Below are 12053 nucleotides of genomic sequence, written 5' to 3'. Positions count from 1 at the left end.
AATCACGCTTCACCGTCTGGCAGTCCGACGGACGAATCTGGGTTTGACGGATGCCAGTAGAACGTTACCTGCCCCAATGCATAGTGCCAATTGTAAAGTTTGGTGGTGGAGGAATAATGGTCTGGGGATGTTTTTCATGGTTCAGGCTAGGCCCCTTAGTTCCAGTGAAGGGAAATCTTAACGCTACAGGATACAATGACATCCTGGACTATTCTGTGCTTCCAACTTTGTGGCAACAATTTGAGGAAGGCCCTTTCCTGTTTCAGCATGACAATGCCCCCGTGCACAAAGCGAGGTCCATACAGAAATGGTTTGTCAAGGTCAGTGTGGAAGAACTTGACTGGCCTGCACAGAGCCCTGACCTCAACCCCATCAAATACCTTTGGAATGAATTGGAACACCGACTGTGAGCCAGGCCTAATTGCCCAACATCAGTGCCTGACCTTACTAATGCTCTTGTGCCTGAATGGAAGCAAGTCCCAGCAGCAATGATCCAACATCTAGTGGAAAGCCTTCCCAGAAGAGTGGAGGCTGTTATAGCAGCAAAGGGGGAACCAACTCCATATTAATGCCTGTGATTTTGGAATGAAATGGTCGACGAGCAGGTGTCCACATACTTTTGGTCATGTAGTGTAGCTTCATAGTCCACGTATTTTGATGGGGTAGAATGTGAAGATGGTTTATCGTTTAGCCTTTAGCTAAAATAGTGTTTATTTTGTTCCTCTCTGTGCAACTGTTCTGGTGGCTCTATTGTAGACTACCCTATTAATCTGCATATATTAATATGGTCTCATTTTATGCAATTCCCAATTAGTACAAAATAATGTTCAGTGAATGTAACGTTCACTTTAACAGATGACGTACCCTAATTTAATTCAATGTGTGCTGCTTCAGTTCTTTGCGGTAACTCCTCTGCTGTGGAAACGACGGAAGCGCAGTTCTGGATTTTGGTTTGACTGGCAGAAAGAAAGATGGAGTTTCTGACAGGAAACCCGTTTACTACACCGGTGGGCCAGCGAATAGGTAATTGTTACATTTTAACTAATAAAGTAGGTTTATAGTGGTTTGGCGCGTGAGTTTGTAGATAGTTTACATAGTTGCATCGGGCATGACAGGCTACAAGACATTGGTAGGCTATTGTTGGAAAACAGACACTATCACTCCATAAAACGACACTAGATAATCCGTAGGCTATGGAAAAGGAAATTGACGTTATTGTTTATGTATTTAATAAGAAACGAAACTGTGATAATTGCTTGCTTATAGTTAGTTAATTGATCAAGATTGACAGTGCAAAAAGATATTTAGATTACGCTATGACTTGACTGACACTTGCACCGCACAATAATACCCTAGAGGCGGGTCTACAGTGTTTTAATCCTCAATTTAATTGGCCAGTTTGGGTATTGTGGTTGGTCTATAGACCAATCGTTTGGCAAGCTCTGGGTGGGGTGGTGAAAAGTGTTCCCTTCCTTCGTGACCTAATTTTAAGAAAGGGGAATTTATTAAAGTTCCAATCCCTAAAATCTCACTAGAAGGAACAGGTTGATGGTTTCAGCCATGGTATTCTCATTTTCCTTATGTTGTTTACCTAACAAGCATCAGGTGACTATTTTTCAGGAATACTCGGGTATTTCAATTTATTAGTTTGTTCTTGTATGACCAGAAGACATATTTTGTTTACAAATTTACGAAGAAGATTGAAAGCTGTATTTATGTTTTATATATACAGTAACTAAGATACTGTTTTAAAGGGCATACAGGTCTGCTCTGACTTTACACGGCTATTGCTCTATTTAGTATTTAATACTTATTTCCAAAAAGGTCTTAGGAACGTTTATATGTAAAACATTTTTTATTCCATTATTTTATTATCAGTTTTCATATGCATTTAAAATAGTAGGTACCCTTTTATTTAAATTATTATTTGTTATTTTATTTCTCAGAATAGTTCCTGATTACACTAAAGAGGGTTTTTAGTCTCTCTTACTACAAGAACCCTTGGTTTGGTCTTGAACATAATTTTCAGTTGAGTTGAATTTCAAAGCCAGATAACGTCTAGCTCAAAGGTTTTGGTATAAGCTATTTTCACTTTAAATTGACTTAAATGGTGCAGATCTCGGTTCCTTGTCGTTTACGTTCACTGCTCCTACGTCTTTGACTCATCCTACTACAGTTTATACTTTTATATCATCTTTATTGTTTTGTCTTTGTCTATAGTTTCTCTTAATGCTAGGGGGGTTATGAAACAATGTGAAGCTCAAGGTCTTATTTTTATTTGCTAAACAATTTTGAACAGATTTTTGCTTTTTTCGAGAGTCTCACTCATGCCAACTTCTGGAGGTTACAGTGGGGCAACGATATTTGGCTTTCCCATGGATCTGAACACTCCGCTGGTGTCACTATAATGAAAAATACCTTTGGCGGTAATATTCTACACTTGGAATGTGACCCCTTTGGTCACTTTATTTGTCTTGTGATCAGTTACAATGACATTATGCTCATTACTGTAAACTTCTACAGGTACAACACCAAACATGAGAATGATGAGTTGCTTGAATCTATAGAGAAACATATACTTCATTGGTTATCTAAATTTCCCAATTTGTTATTATTGATAGGAGGGGACTTTAACATTACAATAGATAATTCAACTGATAGATGGCCGAACCAATCAGAATTTGGGTTAATACTTTTTATGGAAAAGTTTGATCTTACTGATATATGGAGAGAGAGAGGTTTCCGGCCGACAGATCATTCACTTGGAGTAACAAAACAGGTTCCAGACAATCAGAATAGATTTTTGGCTTATATCCAAATGTATTGATGGTGAGTGTGTTACTACAAATATTTGTACTACTCCCCTCACAGACCATAAGGCTATTTACATTGATATCAAAATATTTACCCCTGACACTAACCTTGGTAGAGCATTCTACTGGAAGCTAATAGCTCATTATTAAATTAAGATATAGTTCAATTTGAGGTTAAAGATCTGCTCTCACACTTTTGGGAAAGGGTTTGTGAAGAAAAATCGTATTGCAAGAACTGGGTGCTCTTTAAATTTGAGGTGTCCAAATACCTTAGAAAATATGGTAGTAATCTTGCTAAGACCAGAAGAGCTGAGGAGGAAAAGGTGATCATTAAGATAACTTCCCTTTCTCAGAGGTCCCCAGCCGACCTCTCGGAGGAGGAGAAGATGGAACTAATTGAGTTACAAAATAAACTGGATAATATATATAAATTAAAAGCAGAAGGAGCCTTTATTAGATCTAGGGAAAAATGGATTAAGGAGGGAGAACAGAATTCATCCTATTTCTTTAGACTTGAGAAATTTCACGCTAAAAATAACGCTATCCATAAGTTAAACATTGATGGTATTATTACAGATGACCAAAAATTAATCGCTAAATACTGTAGAAATTTTTACAGAAAATTGTATAGCTCTACATATTGTCAGGAATCCACAGATATGTTTTTTAACTCACTGAATAATGTTCATTCTATCAGTGATATAGAATCTAAACAGTGTGATGAACCCATCAAAGTTGAAGAGATTAGAGTCTATCAAACATCTAAAGAACAATAAATCACCAGGTGTTGATGGAATTACAATGTCAGACTAGTATTAGACATACTTGACTACTGAGACCTAATAACTGAGGATAGCTTCATATTATTATTTTTATTTTTATAAAGCATTTGACACAGTAGAGCATCAGTTTCTCTTCCACTCCCTTGAGAGACTTGGCTTTGGGGATTTTTTTTATGTAAGGCTATTAAGACTCTCTATGCAAATGGTAACAGCTCTATCAAATTGAAATATGGCGCCTCACCTAGATTTGAGTTAAAGAGAGGAATTAGGCAAGGTTGTCCTATCTCTCCGTACCTATTTTTATTAATCACCCAACTTCTTGCAAATTCTTTAAATAATAGTCCTGTACAAGGTATTTCCATAGCTGGTAAAGAAAATATTATAAGCCAGCTGGCTGATGATACTACACCTTTTCTGAAAGACGCTAACCAAATTTCCATATTGATCAATGTGATACAATCCTTTTCCAAAGCGTCTGGTCTATATCTTAACATTATTAAATGTGAACTCATAGCTGTCAAAGATTGTGACACTTTCATATTATGGTATTCCAGTAAAAGAATAACTTACATATTTAGGCATAGCCATTACAAAGGATCAGAAGTCTAGAGGCTTACTAAATTTTAACCCTCTTATTAAAAAACCCCAGAAGAAGCTAAATCAATGGCTACAGAGGGACTTATCTTTAAAAGGTAGAGACCTTCAGCCTTGGTTATTAGGAATCTCTAGACTAACATATGGTGCTCTATCTTTATATCTTGACAGTAAAATAAGCAAGGAGATAGACCTGATGCTTTTCAACTTCCTTTGGAGAAACTGTACCCATTACATTAGGAAAACCGCTGTAATGAACACTTGTGAGAATGGTGGACTGAATTTTCTGGACTTTACTAATTTAAATAATACTTTTAAGATCAATTGGATAAAACAATTCCTAAGAAGACCCACTTCTATCTGGAATTTTATTCCTCATCATGTCTTCTCTACTTTTGGTGGCCTTAACTTCATGTTATTTTGCAATTATAATATTGACAAAGTTCCAGTGAAACGTTCTGCTTTTCATCGGCAGGTTTTCTTGTCATGGTCTTGTCATTTATAAACACAATTTTTCTCGCAGAGTTTTTTTTACTCCGTTATAAAGAATTCTTATTACTTTACAAGGTCCCTGTAACACCTAAATATTTTGCAATTGTTTTAGATGCCATTCCCTCAGGTGTTGCTATGTTATTCAGGAACGTGTCAAGACCTGACCCTCAGAGCCTACCTTCTATTGACCCTGTTGACTCATCAGTAGGAAAGATTTGTTTCTCTTTTGGTCCATTCAACAACAGAGCGATACGAACCTTGTTTCAGCAGGATGTTGTATCTATACCTTATGTCATGCCTTATTGGAATGGATTTATTGATAATATCTGATGGAAAAAAATGTGGATGTTGCCACACACATTATTGTGTGTTGTTAACAAAATTAAGGGAGTTTCCTTTAAAATTATTCATAAATATTATCCTGCCAACCACTATATGAAGAAGTTTAAGGAAAACATCAACTCAAATTGCTCCTTTTGTAATGACCACCCAGAAACAGTGTTGCATCTTTTTTGGCATTGTATGCATGTAAGAAAACTGTGGCAAGACATCAGTAGGTTTATAATTGAACACATTTATGAAGATTTTACACTATTGTGGAGAGATGTACTGTTTGGATTCTTTACATACAATAGAAATAAGCTGAAACATTTTTATGTAATTCATTTCATTATTCGTTTGGCCAAATTTCATATACACAAATGTACATTTTACAAACAGAAAACCACATTTTCGTACCCTACAAAAAGAAATTGAACTGTATTTTAAGACGGTTAAATGCTCTACTAACAAAAAAAGCTGTTAGAATTGTAAGTATATGTATGTCCCTTAGGTCCTTGTGTAATTGTAATGTGATATTGTACCCCCTAGCTTGATTTTCCATTGTTTGTAATCTATGTATGCTTGTGTTCCCTCATGTGCTTTATGTATTGATCTGTTGTTAATTAAAATAAATACCATTTCAAAAATTATTTACAAAAATAAAAAACGTTCCAATGCAGCCATTTTTATCTCGATATCAAACCATTTAAGTACCTTACTGTGAATGTTTTAAATTCAAATGGTCAAAAATAAACAATCTACTTCTTAGCAAAGAGCAATTTCTCAAGCAATAATTTTGCTAGGACTGTGAGTGGGAGATGAAAACTAGCTGAGGTTTGGTACTCTTTCTTATTAATATATTAACACATTTACAAGGTAGGCCAAAATCCACCTAAACGGGTAACAATTTCAGGTAGACTTTTCCAACATCTCTTACACTAAAAGAACATTATCGTTTTCACAATTTCACAGTATTATTTCCACCTAATAGTGTGAAAATATTTATCAAACACAGGAAAATCACATTTTTTGACTGCACTGGGCCTTTAAGAAATAATGGAATAACATATATACATACTGTAGACGTAACGTTGCTGATTAATAATTAATCTGCTTGCCAACTTGTTTTTATGTAGTTTACAAGTGGCCTATTTTATCTTATAAGCTTAAACTCCCCCTGTGACATAATTATAGATGGAAAAGCAATCTGCCTATTTTAATGTATATGACCACAATGAGACGGTACAAGTAGGAGAGGTTGTTCTACTTTCTAAACTGAGCTAAGTCCTGTTTCTATCCCCTCCCTTTCAGAGGAATGAAGACAGAACATTTTAATCTGTTTAAATAAATGTCTGCCAAGGAACATAATGCTGGTCACATGAACCAGTCAGTTAGATGGAGAAAGAATGAGTTTGACAAACAAATAGGGATTTAACTGGCATGGATGAGTAGAGGCATCGTCAAAGTAAGCTAATAAACAACTATTGAGAGTTGTGTTATGAGGCAGAGACCGTTTCACAGTGACTATGTCTTCCAGATAATTTTATGCAAAATAAAGTGCAATGTCTCTATTGTTTTTGTTCTCAGAATATGCAACCAGCTCCAGTCTCCAGTCGGAGGACTGGGCTCTCAACATGGACATCTGTGACATCATCAACGAGACAGAGGAGGGGTGTGTATCCTCTGTTGACATAATGGACTGTTTTTTTCCTTTGACAGCTTACTGTATTCTGCTTTTGTTGTCTGAAGTTGATTGTTTACCTACAATGATTACAGGCCTAGAGATTCATACAAAGCAATAAAGAAGAGGATTGTTGGAAACAAGAACTTCAGAGAGGTCATGCTGGCATTGACTGTGAGTGTCACATTTACCTCTCTCATTCACCATACTTTTTCCTTTTCTTCATGAACTTGTAACCTAACTTTCTTTCTCTCTCCATCTCTCTTATGTCATGTTGGTTTTCAGGTGCTGGAAGCGTGTGTGAAGAACTGTGGCCACAGGTTCCATGTGCTAGTCTCAACCAGGGAGTTTGTTGAGGGGGTTCTTGTCAGGTCCATCTTACCCAAGAACAATCCCCCTCTGGTCCTGCATGACAGGGTGCTCAGCCTTATACAGGTGAGAGATGGCATTGGTACTCATACCTTCAGTAAGTCACAGAGCTGTGTTGGAATTGACCGCTAGCTATTGTCGGTGTGTGCGGTTTATGATGTGTGTTTGTCTATTGTTCAGGCATGGGCAGACGCATTCCGCAGCTCGCCAGCTCTGACGGGCGTGGTCTCTGTGTACGAGGACCTGAGACGGAAAGGACTGGAGTTTCCCATGACTGAACTGGACGGATACCCCCCCATTCACACTCCAAATAGGGTATACCTTCAAACAATGACTGGTGAAAATGCATGCATTTCCTCACTGACAAATACAGATCACAACTTTCTGCTAAACCTCTCTAAAGCTGTTTTAACTCCCTACTCCTTAACACTATTCTCTAACTCAGTTGGTCCCTGTGCTCTGTCCACCAGACTGTGCCTGATAACGGGCCTGTCACTGTATCTGCTGCACCCTCATCCCCCAGGCCTGTCCCCATATCACCACAGCTTCCTGCATCCCAACAGAGTGAGCAGAGACCCCTCACCTTCACACCTTATCAGGTGATTGGAATGCTCCCGTCATACAGGGCCCTCTAAAATGGCAAGGCTTTTATTTTAGTAACACAATCTTTTGCATGCAGGCTGAATTCACTCCAGGGCATTACTTTAAAATCCAATTACCTTGTGCACTGTGGATGTTTCAGTTACTTGTTTCACATTCAGAATGTATAATAAAAGTTGATGCTTTACAGTATTATGCCAACCCCACCCCACACAATTTAGCATATGAGTGCTGATGCCATTGACTCCTATTCCAGGTTAAAAAGTTGAAGACTGACCTGGGAGTGGTTCGAGGTAACCTGACAGTGATGTCAGATATGATGTCTCAACTGGATCCAGCAACAGCTAAGCATTCAGACACAGAGCTGCTTCAGGTTAGTTGGTTCGCTCGCTGGGCTCTCTCTATGGCTGTTCAACCATGGCTGTGACACATGTCATCTGTTTGTATCCATCTCTCTTTTGTCCATTGCTGTCTTTTTGCTGACTCTCTGTATCTCCTGCTCTCTGTCAGTAGGAGTTGTATGCAGCATGTAAAGACATGCAGGATAAGATAATGGAGCTGGTCCCAAGACTCAGTGAGGAGAAACTGACAGAAGAGCTGCTGGTTGCCAACGATGAAATCAATGCCACATTCACTCGCTACCAGAGGTATTGTCCTAAATGATCAACATCAGATACAGTCAATAATTCCTGCTGTGATAGCAGTATGATTTTCATTATTTCCTTTCCAGGTTTCAGAGACAAAGAGCTACACTGCAGGTAAGTGTTTTTTCTAAAGGATCTGTGGTCCTTTACCCTTATCACAAATGCATGTTTGGATGAGATATGTACTGTTCAACTTCACAATTTTCTCAATCACCTAGAGCCCGACCTACGTCAACCTTATTGACCTCAGTGCAGCAATCAAGCCTGTTGTTACAGCTCCCCCCCACAGCCAGCTCAGCCGATCAACAGTGGACACAGTGTCTAGTCAGATGACAGGACTCCGTAAGTAACTACAGTGTTCCTCGATCTGATAGAGGTTCTCAATGTGTCCCTATAGTACAATTCATTCTCTTAACCCTGTTTTCCACATAGGTATGAGGGAATTCGATGAATTTGCACAGAACAGGAGCATCTCACAGACACAACCGAGACCGAGGTAATAGACAGCTCCAACAAAAGTCCAGGTTTTGCTTTCATGGTAGAATGGATTGTTCAGACTCATAGGAAGAGTGAGAGGGAGCTTACTAAAGCAGGTGTCAAGACTTTCTCATGGCTTAGTACTGTATAACAAATGGACTAGTGCTGTCTTGTCAGTCCCTGGCTTGTTTAGGTTAGAAGTCCTGCTCCAGCTAAGCTGGTGCACTAGTCTAGACTGGAAGTGAACCTGGCTGTCTCAAAATATTTGTGCCATTCATTCTGTCAATAAGGATTATGAATGGAGTCTGGCATGAACTGCAAGCTTACATGGCTAGTGAGAAAACTGTGCAAACATTTGCAATACAAATGTTGAAGGAACATTTCTCCTCTGTATTTGGTTTTCCAATAAAGTTGTTTGTACTTTGGCCAATGGTTACTTGTGTAGATGGCTATTATTCTACTACTGTATGTACACTGTAAACTGCATCATTTTCTAAGCAGTGAAATGTGTGTTTTAGTGATCGGAATGAAGGTGTTGCCGACAGTCTGGCTCAAGCACAAAACACCAGATTACAGAACACTGGAACGGTCAGTAACCCCAGAATTATTTAACCCAGGACAGATTTGAAAGGATGTTTGTTTAGGAAGGGCATTGGTTGTGTCCATGGAGTCCTTATGCCCTGTGGAGTGTCACTAATATGTACAATAACCCTTTGTCTTAGTTCATGTGTAGGTCTACCCTGCCTTTATATGTTTAAACAATGTTCTCTGTGTCCTGCCACAATTTCACGTGCAAAATTGGCACTTTTGTTAGTGCTATAAGATTGTCTGTCTGTCTCTGTTTTGTCTCCTTGTTCATAACCCAATGGTTTTGTAAATAAATAAATAAATATCTATCTGTGTAAAGGGTGACAGCCCAGACTCCACCCCCCTGAGCTCCACGACACAGTTTGATTGGATGATGGAAAAGGGAATGGTGGGTCTGATTGGCTGGCACAGTGCCATTCCTTTTGCATTCTACCCCTGGGGCTTATGCTGGGATGTTTTGCATTCAAGCATGTTTAGTGTGTATTTAATTCATGATTGTTTCCTTTCCGTTTTGTACTGAGATGGTTGTATGATCTTTTTTCTGGTGTGCCTGATCTGATTATTTTTTTCTTACTTTGATTTTTGCATTCATGTTTTATAAGTGTTCATTTCTGAAACTGATAGATGGTGTGTATTGGCACATCCTAAAGGGATACTTCTGGATTTTGGCAATGAGGCCCTTTATCTACTACTCCAGAGTCGGATGAACTCGTTAACACCATTTGTGTCCAAAATGGCCTCATTGCAAAACTCCCCAAGTATCCCTTTTAAATCATGACTCTAAATTATTACTATGTTTGCACTCCCACTCTGTTGTTTTCCCTGCTATAACTTTGGTGGTGGATGGATCCCTTGTTTCCCCGTCTAAAATAAACTGGTTTCAATCAGAATACTAGGGGTCCGCATGCTTGAATGGTGGTTATTTGTAGATTGCCCAAGAAAAATCTAAAGGTAATGGTACTCTAGAGTCTGGCGGTCACAAGAAAACAGTGGCTTACAGTACATCCTGACAGTAACCTCTTGCCTAAATACCCCCAGATCCCTGTGAGTCAGACGTCTGTGATGGATGACATTGAGAAGTGGCTGGATGTGGACGAGGTGGGTCACTGTTAGCATTCACTCAATGTCATGGTATACAAGCAGAATCCAACTTGGTTCCATGTTATACCAGTGCCAGTCCTTGCACCCCCTCTCTAATTTGGTTTTATGGACTATACATAGTATACAGTAATTGAAAATGCCTGCATGGTGCTTTACCCCAGCAAATGAAACATTCCTGAATTTTTGAACATATTCAATTTTGTTTGGACATGTGACTGTTGACGTGACCATAACAGTCATGGCTTTCATGTGTGTCACAGGAGGACGACATGGCTGATTCAGAGGGTGTGACAAGTGAGGGTGAGCTTCTATTTCTTAATTCCTCATCCACTCCCTGGGTATCGCTATGTAGATCCAACAACAGTTTAGTTTGCTTCCTTTTACTATTACAAAGTCCTGAGTAATCCTTTTTGAGACCAAAAAAGCCCGCCTAAGGCTCCTTCTCCCTCCTTTTAGAGTTTGACCGGTTTCTGGCAGAAAGAGCGAGAGCAGCGGAGCGACTCCCGTCCCTGAAAGCTTCTTCTCGTGACAACAACCACTACTCTGAGTCATAGGCCAAGCTGCAACCTGTCACACAACCAATGCCATTTTCCCAAATAGTGTGAGAGGACTGAACTGGATGAATGTATGATTGGCACATACAGTGAGTAAATGACTGGTGGGAACAACAACTCCTGACAATTGGGTTGTGCTACTGACACTCAGGTGAACTACTTTATGTTCAACTCTCCTGGGTTAAGGTCTTTATCTAGTATGTTTAATGTATATTTTTATGTTAAGGCTAAATTAACTTGGACCAAGTGTTTTTAACTTACACTAAAAGAGTGCTTTATGATAAGAACTTAAGTCGTCCCGTGCCACTGTATATGGATATCCAGCAGAGGAGGCTGGTGGGAGGAGCTATAGGAGGATTGGCTTATTATAATGGCTGGAATGGAATTCAGTGGAATGGAGTCAAACATGTGGTTTCCTTATGTTTGGTACTGTTCCATTATTCCATTCTAGACATTATAATGAGCCCATGCTATAGCTCCTACCACCAGCCTCCTCTGGTATGGCTGCGGATACAAACATTTGCACAATGATTGAGTTTAATTCCTGTTACATTTCTTAGAAGAGAATGGAATATGCCCAATATTTTCAGAAAAACATTGAATGGTGTGCATTCCAGAAAATGCAGGTATGATAAACACAATGTTGGTAAATTGCAATAAGCTATAATTAGGGGAAATTATGTGATGCTCATGATGAATCCCATTTGTAATACAGGACACTTTTTAGGAAGAGCAATACAAACGTAATTGTTTCTGGAGTACTTGAAGTTTATCAAATGTTACACAATGTCATGATGAATTACTGTAACATTAAAAACAGGTGAAGTCTTAAAGATGGTTTGTTTTTATTCACTCTGAGAGATGGGTGCTCAGCGTCTGGGCTGATTTCATGGTTCTGCAAATATGACTGATTTCTGTGATTGAATAACACAAAGGTTTTGCAATTTCCAATGTCATTTAAAAAAGCATGTTGAATCTGTCAAGTACTTACAGGAGTGTTATTGCTTTTGTCATATCAACTTTAAAAGTTGTCTGAA

General features: G+C 38.8%; 1 protein-coding gene across 4 annotated transcripts; it reads left to right on the top strand.

Annotated features, from left to right (window-relative positions):
* Nucleotides 1–894: 894 nt before the first annotated feature.
* On the top strand, nucleotides 895–11849 carry LOC115110633 (target of Myb1 membrane trafficking protein-like). 4 transcript variants are annotated; one of them, XM_029636445.2, is made up of 16 exons: nucleotides 895–1023; nucleotides 6590–6674; nucleotides 6779–6857; nucleotides 6969–7118; nucleotides 7233–7367; nucleotides 7523–7651; nucleotides 7909–8025; nucleotides 8166–8299; nucleotides 8383–8410; nucleotides 8515–8638; nucleotides 8729–8792; nucleotides 9292–9361; nucleotides 9681–9749; nucleotides 10400–10459; nucleotides 10723–10762; nucleotides 10919–11849. In XM_029636445.2, the coding sequence occupies exons 1-16, from the start codon at nucleotides 972–974 to the stop codon at nucleotides 11014–11016; spliced, it is 1434 nt and encodes a 477-aa protein (XP_029492305.2). In that variant the 5' UTR covers nucleotides 895–971; the 3' UTR covers nucleotides 11017–11849. The 4 variants fall into 4 exon arrangements, with proteins under 4 accessions (XP_029492305.2, XP_029492308.2, XP_029492306.2 ...); XM_029636447.2 differs by lacking the exon at nucleotides 895–1023 and adding an exon at nucleotides 1523–1605; XM_029636448.2 differs by lacking the exon at nucleotides 7523–7651.
* The last annotated feature ends 204 nt before the right edge of the window (nucleotides 11850–12053 follow it).

Source organism: Oncorhynchus nerka, linkage group LG21 (genome assembly GCF_034236695.1).
Source record: "Oncorhynchus nerka isolate Pitt River linkage group LG21, Oner_Uvic_2.0, whole genome shotgun sequence".
NCBI lineage: Eukaryota > Metazoa > Chordata > Actinopteri > Salmoniformes > Salmonidae > Oncorhynchus > Oncorhynchus nerka.
This window is presented reverse-complemented; position numbering and strand designations above follow the sequence as displayed.

Coding starts and splice junctions, on each gene's coding strand:
- LOC115110633 (XM_029636445.2), top strand. CDS start 972: ATGGAGTTTCTGACAGGAAACCCGTTTACTACACCGGTGGGCCAGCGA. Junction 6,675..6,778: donor ATCAACGAGACAGAGGAGGG/GTGTGTATCCTC, acceptor CAATGATTACAG/GCCTAGAGATTCATACAAAG. Junction 9,750..10,399: donor GGATGATGGAAAAGGGAATG/GTGGGTCTGATT, acceptor AAATACCCCCAG/ATCCCTGTGAGTCAGACGTC.